We start from the raw sequence: 21935 nt of genomic DNA, 5'->3' as shown, positions 1-21935 counted from the left end.
TTCACGAAACCCCTAGAAAACTGAGGACAAACAACAACAAAACGAACCTTATACTTTGCAAAAAGGAAGCAACATTGTAGTCACGACAATTTTGCAGAGAGGAAAAACTTGTGGGGCTTGCAGAGCCGCGCTAGGTCACCTCGCCCGCTGGTCTCCCCCACCCCTCCTCCCGCGAGCAGCCCCCTCCTGGGACAGTCCGTTCTTTTCTTTCTTTTTTTTTTTTTCGGCCCGAGGAGGAGCCGAGGGAAGTCAACAGGCTCGGACTTGGGGAGCGAGCGCGACCCTGGGCGCGTGTGTAAATCAGTCACCTGAGCGCAGAGGGGCCGCGGCGAGGGCGCGCGCGGGCGGCGGGCGGGGAGTGGCGGAGGCGGCGAGAGCGGCGGCCCGAAGGAAATCGGGAGGGGGAGGGAAAGAAAGGCCGAGACAGAAGGAGCGAGAGGCGGCCGAGGGGCTGGTCCAGGCACGGCCGCTAAGAGGAGACCAAGAGGCGGGGGCTGCACTTGACAACCAGCATGCCGAGATGGTAAGAAGTTTCCAGCCTCCTTTCCTTTTTATTCTAGACTTCGTAAGAAATGACCCGGGCGCCCGAGCGCCACCGGGACCACCCGGGGCCGTGTTTTCCTCCAGTCCAGCGGCGTGAGGTGGAGGGGGGCGCTGAGGAGTGCGGGTAGGAGAGAAAAGCCCTAGTCCAACCTGGCCCCTGCTGTGCTCCCAAATCCTCCACTAAACTTGGCCCCAAGTTTCCGAGGCGAGTTCCAGGTGGGAGGGTGTGAGTGCTTGTTGGGGGGCTGGTTAAGTTCGTCCCTCTCGCGGCTTCCGAGCGAAGGTGAGCAGCTGGCTAGCGGGAGGCTCTAGGGAGTTGGGGACCAGCTTGGGGGGACCGAGTGGAAAGGACGCGGGGGATGAATGGAGCGCTGGAAGAGCTCTGGGAGGAGGGGAAAGCGCTTGGGACCCGCGATAACTTTTTACAACTTGCCGGTGTGTGAGGGACCGGCGGCTGGGCGTGGGTGCCAGAGCGCGCTGGGCGCCGTGCCGCGCGGGCACAGCCACCAGCCCCAGCACGTTGGCTCATCCCCTCCCCTCTGCTTCGCGCTCGGAACCCTCCCTTTGTGAGGATGGTAGGAAATGCTCCTGCAGGTTTTATGAAGAACGTGCAAAACGCAGGGCAGCAAAATCAACCCTAGATATGTTTTTCCAAAGTGCAATTCTAAAGAAGCCGACTTGTTTTACTTACATATTGGCTGGAGGGTGAGATTTGGGGCCCGGGGAGGGGGCCGAACTTAAAAAAAAAAAAGGTTCAAAACAAAACTAGGCGAAATCTCCTGTGAGGTGAGCTAAGATTAAAAATAAGTTCCGAGTGCAAGTGGTGGAAGAAATAGAATGGCATCACGAAGCGAGACTCCATCCAGCACAGCCCTTCTACACCAAGCGGCTTCTCTGTAGCGAGGAAGCGTGCAATTAGTTAGCCTGGTGATGAGCAGCTCTGTCCGCTTTCGGGGAAGTGATTTGTTAGAAATGGGGCTTGACCACTCCCTTCCTTTTAGTTTGCTTCCACCCAGCGTTGCTATTGTTACCCCCACTTGGGAATCTGATATGCTGTGTTCCGTGTGTAGATAGAATATATAAGAAAAAGGGTGATAGCGGGTTGGCATTTTTTTTCCCTCTTCCCTTCCCCCTAATGTGACATCTCTTGTTTCAGTGATCAAAGTCACAACTGGAGTGTAGGAGATGCGACTGTCAAATGCAGGCACCAGGAAAAAAAAAAAAAAAAAAAAAAAAAAAAAAAAAGCATGCGCCCAAGACTGTGGTTACAGTAACGCTGACAGAAATTAAAGTGGTTTTGAAAGCAGCGTGCGATTTATGATGGTTCCCATTTACCCTAGAGTCAAGCTGTTGTAAAACTGATGTACAAAAGACATCATAAAATAATCCTGTGTACCCAGGATTAAAGTGGCAGAAAGTGGCCTGTTTTATTATTTTTTTTATGTACTTCGTGGACAGTTGCAGTTGTGGGAACCTGTGTTTAAGTGAGGCATCAGGACAAAATATTAAATGTATCTGCTTAGAGCTAGAGAGATTCTCTTCTAACGGCATTTTACACAAGAACATCGGTAAAAGCCAGTTGTAGATGTTAGTTTTCTTTTCCCCTAGCCAATATCACTATTTGTCTACACATCTTTTCCCATATACTAATCATTTTGAGCAGTGGCTAATCCCATTTGTCATCCAGTGTTTTTGTATTCTGCAGTTTCAGATGTTACTGTGCACACACATATCCATGCATTGGGTGGAATTTATTTCTGGCACCATTACTTAGTGTGTCTGATCTGAAGATGTATGCGAGTAGTGAGACCCTGTACAAGTAAATAGAACTTCTTTCACCCTTTGGAATCACACACAAAAATCCCTTGTGAACCTTTAGAGAGTCCTGTGTTTTATATCATATTTGTAGCTGTTTCATTTAAACTGTTCAGTCTTAATGAAGTTCTTAGTTGTAGCTACTGGTCCTGTTCCCGGAGAGCAGTATATTCAAAATCCAGATTGCTAATCACTTTACCAAAGTCACAGGAATTTCTTCACCTGAGGGAAGTTAGCCTGAATGTGAACTTTTATTTAGTGTATCATGTCAGAATGGTCTGAAATACTGCCCCCCACCCCTCAGAATAGTAAGTTAGGTTCTGTGTTTACATGTAAAACTTTGAAGAATCAACATCATGTGATTTTAAAAATATTAAAATATTAATGGCAATAGTACATTCATTCCTAATACCTGATTTTTTCCTTCTACCTGAGATGTAAGATATCTGTCAAGCAGGGATATGTGATTACAAAAAGAAGCAGACAAAAGCAGAGCTGACTCTTGCTATATTAAAATGTAAGTGTTACAGTTTGAATTTTCAAGTGAGAGTTTTTGAGTTCAGTGCTTTACATAACATTTTGTCCTAATCTTGCTTGCTGTCAGGGATGTTTCATGGTTGTGCAATTGCTGCAGTCAAGAATGCCAATTTGCATTCCAGGAGTGTCATTTGATTACTTTTATCTGCACAGCTCCACGACCGGCCCAGACCTCTCGTTTCATCTTGCCATGTCACGAGTCAATGCTGTGTCGTCTTTTCAAAAATCTGCCTGATTTAGACAAGAAAGAAAAGTACTTTCATGTTGCAGCCGCAGTCCCCTGCTAACTTGTCAGCAGCAGGATATGATTCACTTGGGCCCAGAAGAATGGAACAGAGAGGCGGGTTAGGCGGTTCAATAAAGCCCACGGACAGGTAGTGTGTGACATCCCCAGAGAGCCGCAGTTAATGAAGAACAGGTCTGCTTAGTTCTCCACACGCTGACCTGGTGCTGTCCCCACAGTTTTCTCATTTGATCTTTCCCAGCAAATTGATCTTTTCTTGTATTTTTTTGCCTTCCAAGTTAGTCCTTGTGGGACTGAAATTAGCAGAGCAACTTAAGTTGGATAATACAGCTGTTCAGAAAAGAAGAAATTGGACACTGGCGCAAAAAGGGGCGGGGGGTGGGGGTGGGGTAGAGGCAGCTATTCTTTTTGTTGTTGTTCCTGGGAATATTTCTTATTTTAAGGGAGTCCAAAATAGGTGATGACTTGAAGTTAGTGGTTTTCCTTTCCTTTAAATTTTAAAGTTGAATACTACTTTAAATATTCCTTAAGTGTTTGTAAGATGGCCTCAGCGAGTATGAGTTTGATTTAGCATTGTTCATATTCACTTATTTGGAGTGATTTGCCAGTGGACTGTGTGGCTTTTATGGCTATTGTAAGATGGACTAAATATCAATGATATACTTCAACTATATTATTTATAGTCTTCTAAATAACTACATCCCCAAATATTCAATACTGAATTGCAGAAAAGATTAAACAATAAAAAAAGTCATTACCAGTGTGGTGTATAAATATTATGGTACATGAAAATGTTTTCTACAAATTACCATCAGAATCTTTGTTTTATATAAACTCCACAAATACACTGTTAATGTTTTTTTTTTTGAGATTTTGTGTTTAAATGTACACTTTTAAATGAGACCAGATCACAAATTTGAATTTTTGTGGATGTTCACGTTATTTGCTTTTGAAATTAAGATTAATTTTGTACGAGATAGGTAAATCTAATTGGGAATGTATACATAGTTTAAGCAGGTTACAATGGTAGAATTTAGTATCTAACATTTAGGTTGGAAGTGATTAATAGATTCTTAACTTGCTGCATACATAAGGAGCAGTACTTTCTGAATTCCTCCACAGATGGTCTCATTTACCATCTACATCCTGACAAGAAACAGAGTTGAAAACATTTCTTGTGGAAGGGGGGACAGCCTCCTCAAATCTTTCCTGTTGGATAGGAATTATATAGGATCATTGGTTAGTAAACTCCTCTCTGAAGAGCTAGAGGGAGCCTCATGATTTTATTAGATATACTTAAGGGTAAATAAAAAGCACTCTGGCAATCAGAATGTTGTACAGAAAGAGTAGGTAATGAATACTGGCTCAGAGTTTAGGCTTGGAGGTGCGGTTATTTTTTATATGTGTATTTTAGCGGTGACAGAGCAACAGACCTTTCTATAAGAACAATTAAGGAATCAGTTAATCTTTCTAGGGTTCCACCTTTCATATCATTTGAAGATTAGGCAAATGTAATCAAATATATTTTATATGTTCTGGTTTGCCTAACTTTTGATTGTTGTTCTATCAACTGAAGGAGTTATTCTCATGTTGGAAGAACAACCTTCAAAGTTCTATTAAAGTGACTTTCCACCAAATCACTGAGAGCAGAATATGTTAGTTCTGTTTATTGGGGACAACTCCTTTTCTGTATGTGATGTGTTTGAAATAGTTCTCTATACAGCTGCTATATTCTGGAGAGAAAATTGTTCAAATAAGTGTTTCATGTCATGTGTAAAACTGATAAGTTAGGGATAAATAAGTAAGTTAAATTTAAAATATAGGACTTAAATTGTTTTAAATTTGGTATTTATTATTCAATTTCACATTTATTTATCTTTCCATGAAAATGTGTGATGTTTATATAAGAGTCATTGATCATAATTGCTCTTTAATATGTATATATTAGTTTCTAAGAGCATTACTTTGGACAAATTTATTTATAATTTAAGTAAATAATATATTCCAGTGAGATGAACTACCCAGATTTGTCTTTTTAAAAAATCTTTTGCACAGTAGCTCTCATTATGTTGCTAGCCAATAAAAGTCTTTATTTGTTACTTATTAGAACCCTCAGTACACTCAAAAGTTCAGCTATAATTTAATTTAGCTGTTCAAAGAACTCCCCTTGTTTTAAAACATGTTCTCAGTATCCTTTTCCATTTGTGTGATCCTGTATTCTAACTTATGCATATTCATAAGAACGATATTACAGATACATCATTTTTCAAGTTTTTGCCACAGCAGAGATATAACCTTTTTTTTTCTCTCTTTTAAAAAAATGACATGGAAATGTCAATTTTATTCCTTTTGTTTTATTTTCCCCTGGACATTCTACAGCATTTTTTTTTCTTGGTGATTTAAAATGTTTTTGCTATAATAATTTAAAATGAGTTATTCCCCCAAGGAATACAACCTCTCAAGGTACAGTGAGAAGGGCAATGGCAATAAAAAACTGTCCAAAATTAAGAATTCGAGTTAAGGCCATTTTCCATTTGTTGTAACTTAAAATTGCAAAGAGTTTGCCTTATAGTTTACAAATTACTAGCATGGTAAGTTCAGTTTCCTTATAAGAACTACTGGGAAGTTTTGGAGAGTGGAATGACTTGAGAATTTTGGTTGTATTTGTAACAAATCACATTCATTATAAAGACTAGAACTCTAGTTATCAGGAATTCTTCCACAAGGAAGGCAGAATGTGGAACTTTTCTAAATGAGTCACTGCATATATATCTTAGCAGTGGGAATCTCATCAAGCCAGCCTTCTAGATACTGTATTTCATAGTTGTCAAAATGTACAGTATTGTCTTGGAACTTAAGGTTCACGAGTTCATAGTCTCTGCTTTTTTGTGTTTAGTACAAAGATGTAACAACCCACACAAAACATTTTTCTCTTATTATGACCTTACATTTGCCAAAGTGCCCCATGCTGAAATTCCTTTTCAGTATCTTTTTTTTTTTAGTCCAAAGCCAGACGTGTACCCAGACACAAAAGCCTCTGTGTATAGCAAGCTGTTTTAAATATTGTGGCTCGACGATGTGCTGTCCTTTCTCTGCTTGAGCCAAGGATCTCTGCTCAGTGTCTGTGGATTACCAAGCTCCTTCTTTATTGTACCTCTTGTCAGCTATTCCTATTCATTTAACCTTTCATTAGTGTCTGTGCAGCTTCACTGTCTGGAAAGGCAAGGAAAAACCGAAAGGCCCCACTGTCACAGTTATTAGATTTCTCGGTTACATCCCAGCAACCATAAAGAAGTAAGAATCGACACTATTGTCGTGCATGCTGCTGTCCTGGGGTGCAGCTCTTCTGTGCATGTCAAGGACATGTGCCACATGTTGATATGCATCCCAGGGATAAATGCACAACATGGGGGATACGGCGACACTGGCAGTAACGAGCTTTGTAGGAGTTATTGCAAAGACCAACAGTTTGTGAAGGAATTTTGCTTAACAGGCCAAGGAGATAGACAGAGTTGAAGGTTGCCAAGATTTGCCTGTGCGGAGCTTGTCAGTCACATTGTTTTCATCTAAACTTCATTTGAGGGGAAAATTGAATAGGTTTGACAGCAATGAAAAGTATTATTTTCTTTTTTTTTAATTTTTCAGAGAACAAAAGCAATATCTCTGATGACTAGAATATTGTAACTATTTTTTGTATGGACTGAATCATCTCAACACAACCATGGTTCTGTTAGTAATTCTCATAATTTTTCATAACTTAAAAATAAAAGATATTTCATAGAGGTTGTATGTAGGTTTTAAAATCAGTGTACAAATAATATAGCCTATTAATTTTCCTATGCGACAGAGTCCCCATTTTTTATTTCCCTCCAGCAGAGCCTGGTGTTATCACTTGGCTCTTTATGAATGCATTTGCCTAGCTGCCTTGATATAAAGGAGAAAAGGGAGGACCATAGGATCATTTTAAAATCATAATAAATACAAGTATCTGCAGATTTGGGCTTGGAAAATATTAAAACACCTTAGAAGATTAATAAAACTGTTTTTAAGAGTTCTTAATACATTTCAACAGAAAAGGGTAAATTATCCTACGTTCTCTCTTTACCTCAGAGTTTACTATTTTTAACTAGGAAAATTTTTGTTACCGACGATGAATAAAATGTTTTTGCTTTCCTAATGAACTATTTTTAAGTTTCCCAGACTCTCTTGGGGGCTCTCTAATAACTTTTCAAGTATTTTAATGAGAATCCTGAGTGGTGGCATGTATCTGTAATCCCAGCTTCCAGGGAAACTGAGGCAGTAGGATCCCTTGGGCCTAGGAGTTGGAGGCCAGACTGTGGGCAACACAGTGAGACCTTTTCCCAAAACAAAAAAGAAATGTCTTAATAATAGTACTAAACCCCTCTAATTGTCTATAATTTTTATTTGACCCTAACATTCTTAGCCAAAGCTACTTTTTGCCTTCCCCACCCCATGCCCACCCCCGTGGTGCTGGAGATGGAACCCAGAGCCTTATGAATGCTAAGTCAGCACTCCACCCCTGAGCTACCTCCCCAGTCCAAGGCTAACTTTTTAATAGTTGTACCTGAAACAGTCTGTCCTAAGCTATCCTGGTGTCTTGTGAAAGTATTGTAGGGCTATTATCTTTGTTTCAGGGAAGAGACATGAGATATTTTTCATACCCCTTCCTGCAGGTGGGATGATTCCTTCCAGACAAACCTCTTCAGTAAAGACAGCTAAGTGCCCAGAAAGCCTAGGGCCATGTCCCCTTCTGTTGGCCTGTGGGTTGAAGTACTATGTGTATTATATTCAAATGAATATTCCCTGATCATCTTTCCCACACAAAAGGCAAGAATATCTTAACCTTCCTCCTTCTAGTAGTTCAGTTTCCATTCGTTATTGTTTGTGTGGTGATAAGAGAAGAGGAAAAGGGGAACTTATGAAACTGAAAGTTATCATTTTAACCTCTCCAATCCCCCAAAACTCTCAAAATCTAGGATAAAATATGTGGTAATTAAAGAGAAAGGAACACATGCCGGGAGTGCTCCTTAGTGGTATCCTGTGCCTATTCCTTATCCACTCAGGATCTCTGTGCAGCTGACTGTGCAGGCTTGCTCAGGTGTGAGAGCAGCCTAGGATGGGGTGATCACTCATGCCCCCATTTTATCCCATTACATTTGAGATCTTCCATTCACTCAATGGCAAAACAATTGAATTTGGTAAGTCCTAAGTTTCTTTTCAATTGAGGCATTTTATATTTAATGTGGTAGGACTAAATAATCATAGCAATTTAAAATTTTTACTTTAGATGTAATTCATCTAGAAAGTGTATATTAATAAAATTCTGTTGGATGGCTATACCACTTATTTATTCATCAATGGGTGAACATTTTGGGTCATTTCCAGTGTTTGGCTGTTCTGAGTAATGCTGCTGTGACCATTTATGTGCAAATTTTTTGTAGACATATGTTTTCCATTCTCTTGGATGTAGATCTACAGAATGGAATCACTGGGTCATATTGCAACTGTGTTTTTGATTTTTGAGGATCTGCCAAATTGTTTTCCAATGCAACTGCAACATTTTCCATTACGACCAATAGTTTATGAGTCTTCGAGTTGCTGTACATCTTCTCCAACACTTGTTAGTATCTGTCTTTTTATTTTAATCATCTTGGAGCGCTGTGAAGTAGTATCTTCTTGTGGTTTTGATTTGCATTTCCTGATGGCTAGTGAGGCTGAACATTTTTTTCAAGTGCTTACTGGCCATTTGTATATCTTTTCTGTGACTTTTTCATTAGGGTTATATTTTAATTGTAAGACTTTTGATAACAGTTCTTTAGGATGTAAGATTTGTACATACTCTCTCCCTTTCCGTGGGTTGGCTTTTTATTTTTTTGATGGTGTTCTTTGAGTTGCAGAAGTTTTAAATTTTGGAGTCTAAATTTCCTATTTTCTTTCATTGTTCTTACTTTAAATATGCTAGCTAAGAATTGTCTAACTCAAGATTATGAAGTGTAGACTTGTGGTTTCTGCTAAGTATCTTACAGTTTGAACTTCTTCAGGGCAGACTTAGGTTAGTTTTTGTACTTAGTGTGAAGTAGGGCCCAACTTCATCCTCTGGAGTGTGGATGTCTTTTACAGCACCATTTGTTGAAAAGGTGATTCTTTGTAGTACTAGCTACTTGGGAGGCTGAGGCAGTAGGATTGCAAGTTCAAGGCTAGTCTAGGCAATTTAGCGAGATCCTGTCTCTAAATAAAAAGGACTGAGGATGTAGCTCAGTGGTACAGCACCCCTGAGTTCCATCCCTAGTACCATTTTTTTTTTTTTAAGAAATAAAATAAAAAGGGCTGGAGATGTGGTTTGGTGGTAGAGTGCCCTCCCCCTAGTACAAATAATCCCCAGTACTGAAAAAAAATTTGTTTCTACATGGAATTTGTCATATACCTTGTTGAAAATTAATTGACTGCAGATGTTAGGTTTATTTCTGGAATTTCTACACAATTTCATTGATCTGTGTATCTATCCTTGTTTCAGTGCCACATTGTCTTGATTAGTATATTAAGTTTTACAATTAGAAGTGAGTCTTCTAAATTTTTACAAAATTATTTTAACTATTCTCGATTCCCTAGCAGTTTACTGAACAATTTTTGACTGCCATAAAGATAACATAAAATTTACCCTCTTAATAATTTTTTAACATACCTTATAATAGTATTAACTCCAAATTATTGTGCAACAGATCTCTAGAATATTTGTATTTTGCAAATGCTAAAATTTTGTGGCCCTTGTACAATAACAGCAGCTCCCTTTTCCTGTTCTCCATGCTCCTGGCAACCAGTATTCTATTTTCTGTTTCTAAGCATTTGACTACTTCAAATACCTCATATAAGTGGAATCATAAAGTAATTATGTGTGTGCATGTGCACACGTGCGTGAAGGCTTATTTTGCTTAGCAAAATATCCTGAAGGCTCATCCTCGTTGTAACATGACAGAATTTTCTTTTATAAAGCAGAATAATATTCCATAAACAAACACCAACACACAATTTTTCTTTTTTTTTTTTTAAAGAGAGACAGAGAGAGAGAGAGAGAGAGAATTTTTTAATGTTTATTTTTTAGTTTTCGGTGGACACAGCATCAATGTTTGTATGTGATGCTGAGGATCGAACCTAGGCCGTACGCATGCCAGGCAAGCACACTACCGCTTGAGCCACATCCCCAGCCCCACAACTTTTCTTTATGTGTTCATTTGGAGATGGTCATTTAGCTTGCTTCTACCTCTTGGCTACTGTTATAGACACTGCTGTAAACATAGGCATATAAATCTCTTCTGTATCTTGCTTTAAATTCTTTGGGATAAATAAATACCTCCAAGTGGAATTGCTGGATCACGTGGTAGTCCGGTATTTAATGTTTTGAGGAACCTCCATTCTGTTTTCCATAATAGCTTTATCATTTACACTACTGCCTTTGGTGCTCAAGGGCTCTAGTTTCTCCACATCCTAACATGTATTTTTTGATAGTGGCAGTTCTAACAGGTGTGAGATGACCTCTCTTGTGGTTTTGATTTATATTTCCTTGAAAATTAGTGATGCTGAGTATCTTTTCATATGGTCTTTGACTACTCATGTATCTTTGGAATAATACCTATGCAAGTCCTTTGTCTTTTTTTTTTTTTTTTTTTTTGAGGCAGCTTTATCGCTTAGGTTAGCCTTAAATGGTCCTCCTGCCTTGGCCTCTTGATTAGCTGAGACTACAGGCATATATCACCACTTGCAGCATTTTGTCTATCTTTTTAAAAATTTATTTATTATTTATTTTTAGTTGTAGATGGACACAATACCTTTATTTTATTTATTCCTTTTTATGTGTGCTGAGGATCGAACCCAGTACCTCACACATGCTAGGCAAGCACTCTATCACTGAGCTACAACTCCAGCCCTTTTTGTTCATCTTTTAACAAGATTTGTGTGTGTGTGTGTGTGTGTGTGTGTGTGTGTGTGTGTGTGTTGAGTTGTAGGAATTTCTTATAGATTCTGGATATTAATCTCTTATCAGAAATGTTAGGTGACAAATATTTTCTCCCATTCGTAGATTCTCTGTCCTCTATTGCTTACTTCCATTGCTTTTGTCATGCAGAAGTTTTTAAGTTTGATATAGCTTCATATGTGTATTCTTACTTTCCTTTTTTTTTGCAATTTACACTTAAAGGTCAAATTTATCTGGTCTTCAGCAGAGTAAAGACTACATTAAGAAAGTGCAGTCTACTGTTTAGGTAAAAACGCTTGGTGGTACTCCAGCGGATAAGAAATATGTCATTCAGTAGCCAAAAGATGATAGCTCCTAGTTCCCTGTGAAACAACCAGGTTTTACTTTGATGTTTCTTAATTATCATTGAGTTTAAAAGCATTCTAGGTGTTCTGTATGATAACAGACATACTGCATGCCCTGGAGGTGGAATTAAGTGCGTAGAAATAATTGTTTTTGGTTTTATAAATACCTCAAAAGGAAAGGGGGGAAAAAACCATTATTGAGAAAATTTGTCTTCCTAGACATCCCGTCATGACTAGAAAAACACCAACAGAGATAAAACTAAAAATTATTGTATGATCTCCAAACCCAAAATAACCTGTCCAGTGAAGTTTTAAATAAATAACTACATTCATATCTGGCACGACATGTTTCGAAAGAGCTCATTTTGCAATCTATTTGGTAAATTTTTAAGATATTACATCATTGAATTAGAGAAATTGAAGAGCAAATGAAAGGTAACTTAATTTGGAGGAAGCTATGTTTTACTATTGTTGAATTAAAAGAAATATTTGTTCTTGTAAAATTCCAGTTTTCTTCTTATTCATTCTAATCAAGACCGAAGTTTATTTCCATCTAAGTAATTGCTTTTCTAGTATTCTGATGGGCCATTCAGGTCTTAATTGCATTGTCTGTTTTTGACCTTGTGACAGTTACTTTAGACAAAAGTTTCACTGTTTGGCATGAGCTATTAATTAGATGGCTAAGTGATTAAATTTATGTATGGAGAGTATGTATTTTTTTCCTCACAAATATTTAAATTTGTTAACAGTAACTAGCCAATTTAAAATATCTCATGACATATTTTGAGGATTAACTTTTTTTACTTTTGAATTTTCTATAAAGCATTTAAATCATTTATAAAATTTGATAGGACAAAATTTTATAGTTACCATACACATGATTTTTGGGTGTATACAAATTTTATTATACCATATGACGTATTTATACCTGTTAAACAAAATATGAATATTTTATGTTATTTTTAGCATGTTTTGACATGTACATATATGTATGTGGACTGACTTAATAATGTGTAGCTATTGATATCTTATTTGGTTTGGGGCATAAGTAATATAATTAAAACCATACAGCCACACAAAGGCCATTCAGTTTTCCATCCTGTGGTATCTAATCTCCTTGTAATACACATTTCATTATCTAGTGGATTAGGGAAGTTCCTTCTTTCAACACTTCTCCTAACAGGTATGTTTCTGGAAGTACAATGTGATGGTTCAGATTTTTTTCTCATTGAAAGTGGTGATTGGGAAAAAACACTTTTTTGAATTAAAAAAATATTTTTGACTATAAATGGACACACTACCTTTATTTTATTTGCTTATTTTTTATGTCGTGCTGAGGATCGAATGCACTGCCTCACATGTGCACTACAGAGCCTCAACCCCAGCCCTTGAATTGGTTTTTGATAGACAAATATTTTTGCTTCAAAGGGCATTAACTCTATATGACAGTAAAAAGTAGAGACTTTCTAAGACTCAAAATTCTGCCAGGTCTTAAGCCAGGTTTTTCACAGTACTAGATGTCCTTTGCTAGAAATAGTTTCACATAAAGGACTTATGTCTATACACAGGTCAATGTAGCTTCACTTGTATGTAGAGACAGCAGCCAGTCAATGACACCACATTTTTGTGTACCTAGATGACTGTAATTAGATCTAATGAAGTCAGTGTATAATGAATATGTGTCAAGAGTGTCCATGAGATGCCTGGTGTGGTGGCATGTGACTGTAGTCCCAGCTTCTTGGGAGACTGAGATGGAAGGATCACTTGAGCCTGGGAGTTCCAAGATCAGCCTGCAGGCAACTTAGAGAGACCCTCTCTTTAAAAAAAAAAAAAAAAAAAAAAAAAAAAGCCTCTGTGAGAAACAGGTCATTCCTATCTTCCTCATGGGGGAGAGTAGGAACAGAATTGCAGGGTTTACTGAATTTTGAGGGTGAGGGAGGCAAGAGTTTAACACTGATGTACTCTCACACAGCAGTAAGTAATATCTGTACATGCTTTTTGTAGTTTTGGTATATTTGTGCATGCCATAGATGAATAGTGAGTGTATGATCCAGTGTTTATTAGTATTATTATCAAATGGTACTTCTGAAATACAGATATATCAATATTATAAGTCTCACAACAAGCAAGTAAATGTTTACTTACCATATATAAAATAACATTGCAGATTTACATGAGACAACATTAGGCTATGGTGTACTGATTTGGTAAAAATAAGAGATGCTTTTAAAATTGTTAGGCTATTGTGTTCTAGTTGTATATTGAGATAGACATAGGAGTTTGAGAGTTGCCTCATTTTTCAAAGTGTAACACAGTTTTAGTTATTTAATTATTTGTTGAATGTAACAATTCAACAAGCACTTGAGTTTCTATAGTATATGTGATACTCTATTAGGTGCTATGGGTATTACAGGTGAAGTAAAAGCTATAAAACTAATAATGAAAACAAAATTCATTGGCAGGAGGGTATTCATTATTTTAAAAGAATAACCATGTCTGCCAACTACCTCTGGTCTTCATATGCTTAGAAACATAATGTTATCATCATACCTTTGAAAGAGATGTCCATTAGGGGCTCACTTTGTTCACTGACTTTAGGGGGAGAGATTGCACACACATACACAGGTGTCATGAGAACAGGTATGTATCTGTGTACCATACGAGGAGCATATTCATGTATGCAGATTGGCATGATTAGCCCAATCTCTGCAGGCAAATTTAAGCAGGGATTCAAATTATAAGCCAAATGTGGCTTATTACTTTATGAGCTTGGAATTCATGCAGAGAATATTGAGGTTGGGCATGGGGAGACTTGAGAGCTTCCTGTCCCCGTAGGAAGCTTTCCGTGGTCTCTGTTGCTTCCAGTGCATTCTTCGGACTCCTCTTGTGCTGTGCTTCCCAAGCGTTGACAGCATTTACTCTTCTTTATTTTTTTTTTCTCCTTCCCATTCCCCTTTCTGATGAATTCCTTTTTCTTTAGATATGTTAATATTCTCAAACAGATATTAGTCAATTGTCCTGGGAGCTACTTGTTAAGGTGACTTTGCATCTGTTAGGTTTTTTTATGGGTGTAATGCAGATGGTAGCCTCATTTCACTCATTTTTAATTTCTTGAGGATACTTCATGCTACTACCTTGCATGTAACGTGGTGTGTGTATGGGCAGGTGAAAGCAGCGGGATAAAACAATAGTTTCCTAGAGAGAAAGGGACGTATATAATTTAAAAAGAAAAAAAAAATAAGAACACCTTTGAATCTAGCTATTAAATACCTTGTATAGGAAGTTTCTATTATTCAGTACCTTGTAGGTAAATATCCTAACCCGAGATTGGTTTTATATATAGGTGGGATAAATAAATTGCTTTAGAATTCAGAGGAGCAGTGTTATATTTAGTCCCTGCATGTGTTTTTTTTTTTGTGTGTGTGTGACAGAAAAGTTCTTAAGGTACTTTTCAGCGACTCTTTTCTTTTATAAAACTAGGGTCAAAATTAGTATTAAGGATTATTAATAATGCTTCACATTGTGTTAATATTTCTTTTTTTTTAAAGAGAGTGAGAGAGGAGAGAGAGAGAGAGAATTTTTAATATTTATTTTTAGTTCTCGGCGGACACAACATCTTTGTTGGTATGTGGTGCTGAGGATCGAACCCGGGCCGCAAGCATGCCAGGCGAGCGCGCTACCGCTTGAGCCACATCCCCAGCCCCTGTGTTAATATTTCAACATCTATTTAGTGCAGTATTTTAGGAGTGCCAAAAAGAATCAAAAAGTTAAAATTACCCTTAACTTCACATTGGTTGATTCCAGCAACTTCCAATTAGATGTATTTTTTAAATTTTCAGTCTTTTAAAACATTTTTAAATCAAGAACAATTTGTTGTGAGACAAGAGGTAAAAAGACACTGAACTTCCACTTGATAGTTGGCAGAAAGATGGAAGTTGGTGGAGCCACTTGTTTTCATGGTTTCCTTAGGTTTCGTCTGACTTTTAACTTTATTTCCATATTTTCAGTTAGTTGAGGTACAAATGTATAATGTGAGAATTTCATTGTTTAAACCTATAGTGTTTAATACATTCCCGATTTTAAGTTTGAAAAGGTGTCTAAATGGAAAATAAAGTGAAGGGTGGTGATGGAGAGAGCAGAGAAACCACACAAGAAATGTGGAACACTGATGAAAACAAAAGAAATAGAAGTTACATTGAGGGGCTGAGATGTAGCTCAGTGATTGAGAAAGGATGCTTAGCACTTAGCATGGACCAGCCATTGTGTTCAGCACCAAAAAAAAAAAAAAAAAGGAATCCAAGAACCTGTTCAAATGAGTGTCATTAGATTTATTTTTAGGTGCTTCCCCAAAGCTCATTTTTTTCAGGCTCTTTTTAACTCTGTGTCCTCTTGTACCCTGCATCTACTGTGCATATCCTGTCATATCTGCCTTCCAGATCCACCCGCTTAGTAACACCGCCGTCCGTCCTCACCCTGCTCCCAAACACCATTACCTGGAACACTGTAGTATCTTCTCACTGGCTTGGTCTTCCAATCGGGCCTCTCCTCACCCCCAGCACCGACTCCTCTCCAAGGAAGGATCACTTACTTATCTCAGCACCTTCAACAGAACCCAAACTCCTTGCCCTAACCAGGGAGAACATGCTATATGTAACTGCCTTTCCAACAGCTTTTCCTACCACTGCTCCTTCTGCCAAGCTTTTATCTACCCCAGCCCTTTGCACGTGGTTTTCCTCTGGCAACCATGCTCTTCTTCCACACTTTTCTCATGGCTCCTACCTTCAGTTTCATTCTGGGCTTCTCTCCATTGTCATCTCTTCAGAGAGACCTTCCTGATAAACTTCCCTGTAGTGTCCCGAACTCTGGGTTTTTATGACTTCTTAACCTGTTTTTTTTTTTCCCCTTTTTGTAGCATTTAAAATATCACTGTTTACAAATATATTTAACTTTTTTGTTTGTGTATAGTTGTTATTTGTGCCTCCCCCACCCCAGGAGGCATGCCTATAAAAAGAGGGGCCTTTGTCTTATTAATTGTTGAATATCCTCTATCTAAAGCAGTGTTGGCTTTGGATAGGGTACACTTGGCAGATATTTATTGAATAAATGGATGAGTGTACTCACATATATACGATTGTCCTTGTGATTTTGAACTGATTCTTCATCAGCGTTTATCAGGTCTTAGTTATTTAATAGTTATTTATAGTATCTGCTGCTACACTTTCCTGAACTGCTTATGCCTAGCTCAGTTGGAAGAGTGGTTTCCAGGATATCGTAAACACTCTATAGGGTGTGCAGAAATCATTCTATAATATGTAGGGAAATATATTAGAAATTTTATTTCACTCATTTTACATTTGTGTTTTATAGTGTGAATGATATAGTTTATGTATAGGGGAGCATCATGCAGTCATAAAAACAGACCGGATTGAAAATGATTGGGTGAAGATAGCTGATTTTTGTTTAAAGCAAGATGCATGATGTATGTCTATAGTCAGGCTATTTTTTTTCCCTCCCCCTTTTTCAGGGCTGAGAATTGAATCTAGGGCCTCCCACATACTAAGCAAATGTTCTACCACTTGAGCTACAACCTCAGTTTGGTGTTTTTTTGTTTGTTTGTTTTTGTTTTGATATTGGGAATTGAACTCAGATATGCTTAACCACTCAGCCATATCTCCAGCCCTTTTTAATATTTAGAGAGAGGGTCTTGCTAAGTTACTGAGGCTGGCTTTGAACTTGTGATCCTCTTGTCTCGGCCTCCTACACCACTAGGATTACAGATGTGTGCGACCACACCCAGCTCCTAGTTTATAGACTCTTTAATGAAACTCAGTTGTATTTTTTTTTTGTGTGTGTGTGTATGTGTGTTTCCATGACTTAGGTTTTAAAAACAACTTTATTGAGATAAAATTTGCACTCCATAGAGTTTGCTGCTATCACTAAGGTTTACACAACCATTTTATTATTTTAACATATGCAATTTCGAAGACACTATTATAAGTAAATAAAGACATGAAATACTTAGAATTTGGAAAGAAGTTTAGTTATATACTGATTTGAAATACTTCCTTAAATGAAGTTTTATAACTTTTGAAGAACTTTTTAAGATGTTTGACAAGATTTATAAACTTGAATGTAGCATCTTAAATAATTAATATACTAATAAATAGGGAAGCTCAAAAACCACAAATAAGCAAATACAAGTTAAGTATTATTCTTTATGGATAGTCACCCTAGAAGATTATACAGTAATGATGCCATAGCTTAAAATGCCTTTGTTGTTCTCCATTTCAGAGGCTTCAGATAGCCCATGTCTAAGTCTTCTGAGCCTCTTCATGCTCAAAATTTTTAAAAAGTTTTTTTGTATTAAAGATTGAACCTAGAACTTTGCACATGCTAGGCAAGAATTCTACCATGAAGGTACATCCCAAACCTCTTTTGAAATTTTTTACTTTGAGACAGGGTCATGCTAAAGTTCCACAGGCTGTCCTTAAACTTGTGTTTCTCCTGCCTTACCCTCCTGAGTAGCTAGGATTACAGGTGTGTGCCACCATGCTCGGCCATGCTCACAAATTTTCCATGACACAGAACAGGGACCTTTGTCTTATTAATCGTTGAATATCTTGTCTTGTTAATTGTTTTGGTTTTCTGAACCATCCAAAAACCAGATGAATTTGGTGGGTGATAAAATCCAATAATTCCATCATTTTGATGAGAAAAAAGGTTTATTTTTTCACACACAGTTGACATGTTGGCTGTAGAAATACTTACAAGTGATGAATTCTAGAAATGTTTTGAACAATGGTAGCATTGTTGGAAGAAATGCAGTGTCCTGAGGTGACAACTTTGATACCATGCCAGAAAAACAGTTAAGACACACTTACTAGAAGTAAATATTAGGATCAACTTTTCTTGGGTTAGCTGTAGTGTGCTAGGTGTCTTCTTTTAGCTGGATCCAAAAGTCTTTTACATAAAACATAACCAATATACTAGCCTTCCTTCATAGTTCTGTGTAGGTAGCAAGGGCTCTTAGCAGGCCTGTTATAAGGTGAAGGCTCTGCTGGACCAAGACCCTAGGGCATAATTAACAGTGTCTTTGGAGGGATCACGTGTGCTGTCTTCATGGACCATTTGGCCCATGAGATGGGATTTGGTTCATAATTCATTGTCATGTACTGTAACTCCTGTGGGAGTACAAGGTCTAGCTGCTTTATGTTGGATAGGTTTTGAATGTTTTATCTTGTTCCAGGGTGGATTATTATACTCCAGAATGCACTTAATTACAAGCTTTATGTTTCCAACACTCATTCACAATACCTCCTCTTCACTACACCTGACTTCATCGATGGAATTTCATTTGCTGATTGAGGACAGTATATGATTTTGGCGAGATGGAAATTGACATTTTTGGAATCTTTTTTTTTTTTTGGTGCCTTCTTATTACATTTATATTTTGAATCTTTCTATTTAAAAACTGCCTTTTAAGGTTAATTTTCTCAGCAAAATAAATGCTTGAAAAAGTGCATTTATTAATATTGGATATTTCTTAGTCTTAGAGTTTGTGTTTTGTTGTGTTTTTATAGTCTGAACCAAGATCCTTAGAAAAAGGATACTTTGTAATAGTTATTTATTTTTTATTTATTTTTTTAGTTTTTTAGGTGGACACAATATCTTTATTTTATATTTATGTGGTGCTGAGCATCGAACCCAGTGTCTCATGCGTGCTGGGTGAGCACTCTACCACTTGAGCCACAACCCCAGCCCATAATAGTTCTTGTTTCAATATTTTGAAATTGAACACAGAAGTCCTTAAGAAATTTCAGTTTTTTATGAATAAATATAATCTGTATTTCTAGCTTCCTTCTCATGCCCCTCATGAGTTTAATCACACTTTATTGTAATCAGCTATTTATGTATCTACTATATAAACTGTACATTTACAAAAATACTTTGATCTTCTTTTCTGTCAAGAAAATCTTAACTGGTTCTAACTGGATTCTAACTGGATCATGATTTACTAATGGATTTATTTAATAGATTGTTGTTTTATTTAAAACCTTGCTTAACAGGTTTGGGAGTATCTTGAATATCTCAGACAAACTTCTACTTTTCAAAATTAAATTATACTGTCTTGTGTATTTAATTTTTAATTTTTAGAATTTAGTCTTTTATTGTTGATTGAGAAACCTATGAGTAGAACTGTCAAATTCACCTAAATGTGTTTGGTCAGATTGCAACTTCTTTGGAAGGTGATTCTTTTTACCAAGTGAATTTTGTAAAGTCAACTTCCTTAGTTTGTAATATAGGCTCAATGAAAGCTGGAGGGTGGTGGTTCTGTTCTTTTTTTTCCCCCTGAGAAATCTTTAAGGAGATGTTTAAACAAATCAAAATATGCTTATGACTTAAAAGAAATAATTTGATGTGGCAAGTTTTAAATTAAAAAAAAAAAGACAGACATACGTACTCCATAACCTTTCTTTGAGTCTTTAGTTTTAAGTCCTCTGTCATATAATGCCAAAAACTTTGTTCTGAGCTGCGTGTGTGTTGAAACATGTATGCCTGTCCTAGTGTCATAACTAATTATATCTCTTGTATGCTTACTTCTAGTAATTGCTAAGTAGACCTACCGCAGCATGCATTTTAGCATTTAGTTTTATCTGAAGGACCTAGTACAGAAATCAAGGTTTTTGGTATGAAGTAACTTGACACTGTGAACAGATATTACTATTTAAAATGTATCACCTACTTTGTTTTGCAGAAATTGTACACTTTCAGGGAAGAAAAATTTGAGTTGTCTTTAAAAGCATATCTGTCTTTATTTGTAATTGTACACCAACACTGACAGACTTTTGCAGTTTTGATCAAGATATTTTATCTGGTAATTGGAAATTGATGGTCTGGTATTGTGACAGCAGATTTTTTTTTTTAAATTTTGTAGTTGTATATGGACAAAATGTCTTTATTTTGTTTATTTTTATGTGGTGCTGAGGATCGAACTCAGTGCCTTACACATTCTATGCAAGCGCTCTGCCACTGAGCTACAGCCCCAGCCCATGTTAGCTAAATTTTATAGATTTATTTTAACTCCAGAGTTTTTTAGAGGACTGTGGGTTTTAGAAAAATTGCTGGTGCTTTGGTCATTTAATTTCATGGACTGGTCTAAAATAATTTGGAGCTTACTCTAGGAAAATGTATTGCATCGAGTAGAATTTTTGCAGACTAATTTAGGAATTCTGTCTTGGACATGTTCATGACTGAGGCGGCAGTTTGTTATATGCACCAGCATGTATGAAAATATGTGATCCTTGTCCCTGCCTGCTGAAAGAGAACTCACCAGGCTCTAGTCTCTGAGCTGTAGCCTGGTGGAAATTAAAGTCTTAGGATTGGGAGCAGTTAATGCTGGTGATAGATGTGGTATTTAGTGTTGCGCTATATTGCATGGTGATTTCTTTCTGTGGACTTAAGGGATTCTAGTCAGAACTTGGGAAAGAACATGCCATAGAGTTTGTGGCAATTAAGTATTTTTTAAAGTGGAGAATACAGTGGCTTTTCTTATTAATGAACAGGACTTTTGGAGCTTTGCTTGAAGAAGTAGTAAAAAGATCATACAATTCTTGTTTTGATAATTATTTAAAATTTAATGCAGAAAAGGCTGAATTTTCTTTTTTAAAGTTTCATTCCTTTTCTTCTTTTGGTAGTTAAAAAATAAAATTCTTTAGTCTGTTACAAACTTAACACTGTCTTTTTAATGGAATGCTAAAGTTTTAAAATATATTTTTAGTTGTAGTTGGACATAATAACTTTATTTTACTTACTTTATTTTTTATGTGGCCCTGAGGATTGAACCTGGTGTCTCACACTTGCTTGGCAAACGTTCTACCACTGAATCACAACCCCAGCACCAGAATACTAAATTTTTAAGAGTACATTTTGCATTGTTTCTGTCATATGGTATCATATGTATACAGAGACATTGGACTTGAGTGTTTTGTGTTTCTGTAATCTAGGCTTTGGACTTACGGTATAATTTCTTTGTTTTGAAAACTGAACACACAGTGGTTTCTTGCTAATCAGTGTATCATTTGAACACTGACTGTAGAAAACAGGTGTTAAACAACAAAACTAGTCTTTCCATTTTTAAAATGTCGATTTCTCTTAGAGTTTTTGAGGCGTCAACCAAATTTATGCAGGTGTGTTTGGTTTTAAGAATGGAAACCAGAATTTGCAACTGATAGGCCACAGAAAAGGAAGGGTTATTTCAAAATGTGGGGTATCTTGGCAGTGTGTGAGGAGGTTGGCTCCCAGCCCCACTGATAGGAGGAGTTTCCCACGTGTCACTGGACTGTGAAATACGAAGATGCTGGAGTTGTTAAGGCTTGTTTGGGTTCTGAACCTAGGGATGCTACCACCTCCACAGGGTATTTGGAAATCTCAATAGATATTTTGTTTGTCACAAATGACTGAC

General features: G+C 37.3%; 1 protein-coding gene across 11 annotated transcripts in view; it reads left to right on the top strand.

The window, feature by feature from the left end:
• Nucleotides 1-363: 363 nt before the first annotated feature.
• The window catches only part of Bnc2 (basonuclin zinc finger protein 2), a 413108-nt gene continuing 391536 nt past the window's right edge, over nt 364-21935 (top strand). For 3 of the 11 annotated variants that reach the window (XM_078047674.1, XM_078047673.1, XM_078047675.1), the window contains exon 1: nt 383-523. In XM_078047674.1, the coding sequence (XP_077903800.1) occupies nt 521-523 (3 nt within the window). In that variant the 5' untranslated portion in view covers nt 383-520. Of the gene's footprint in view, nt 524-21935 lie in introns of all 11 variants that reach the window. The other 8 variants (XM_078047668.1, XM_078047669.1, XM_040285833.2 and 5 more) reach the window with 6 other exon arrangements.

Source organism: Ictidomys tridecemlineatus, chromosome 4 (assembly GCF_052094955.1).
Source record: "Ictidomys tridecemlineatus isolate mIctTri1 chromosome 4, mIctTri1.hap1, whole genome shotgun sequence".
NCBI classification, from domain to species: domain Eukaryota; kingdom Metazoa; phylum Chordata; class Mammalia; order Rodentia; family Sciuridae; genus Ictidomys; species Ictidomys tridecemlineatus.
This window is presented reverse-complemented; position numbering and strand designations above follow the sequence as displayed.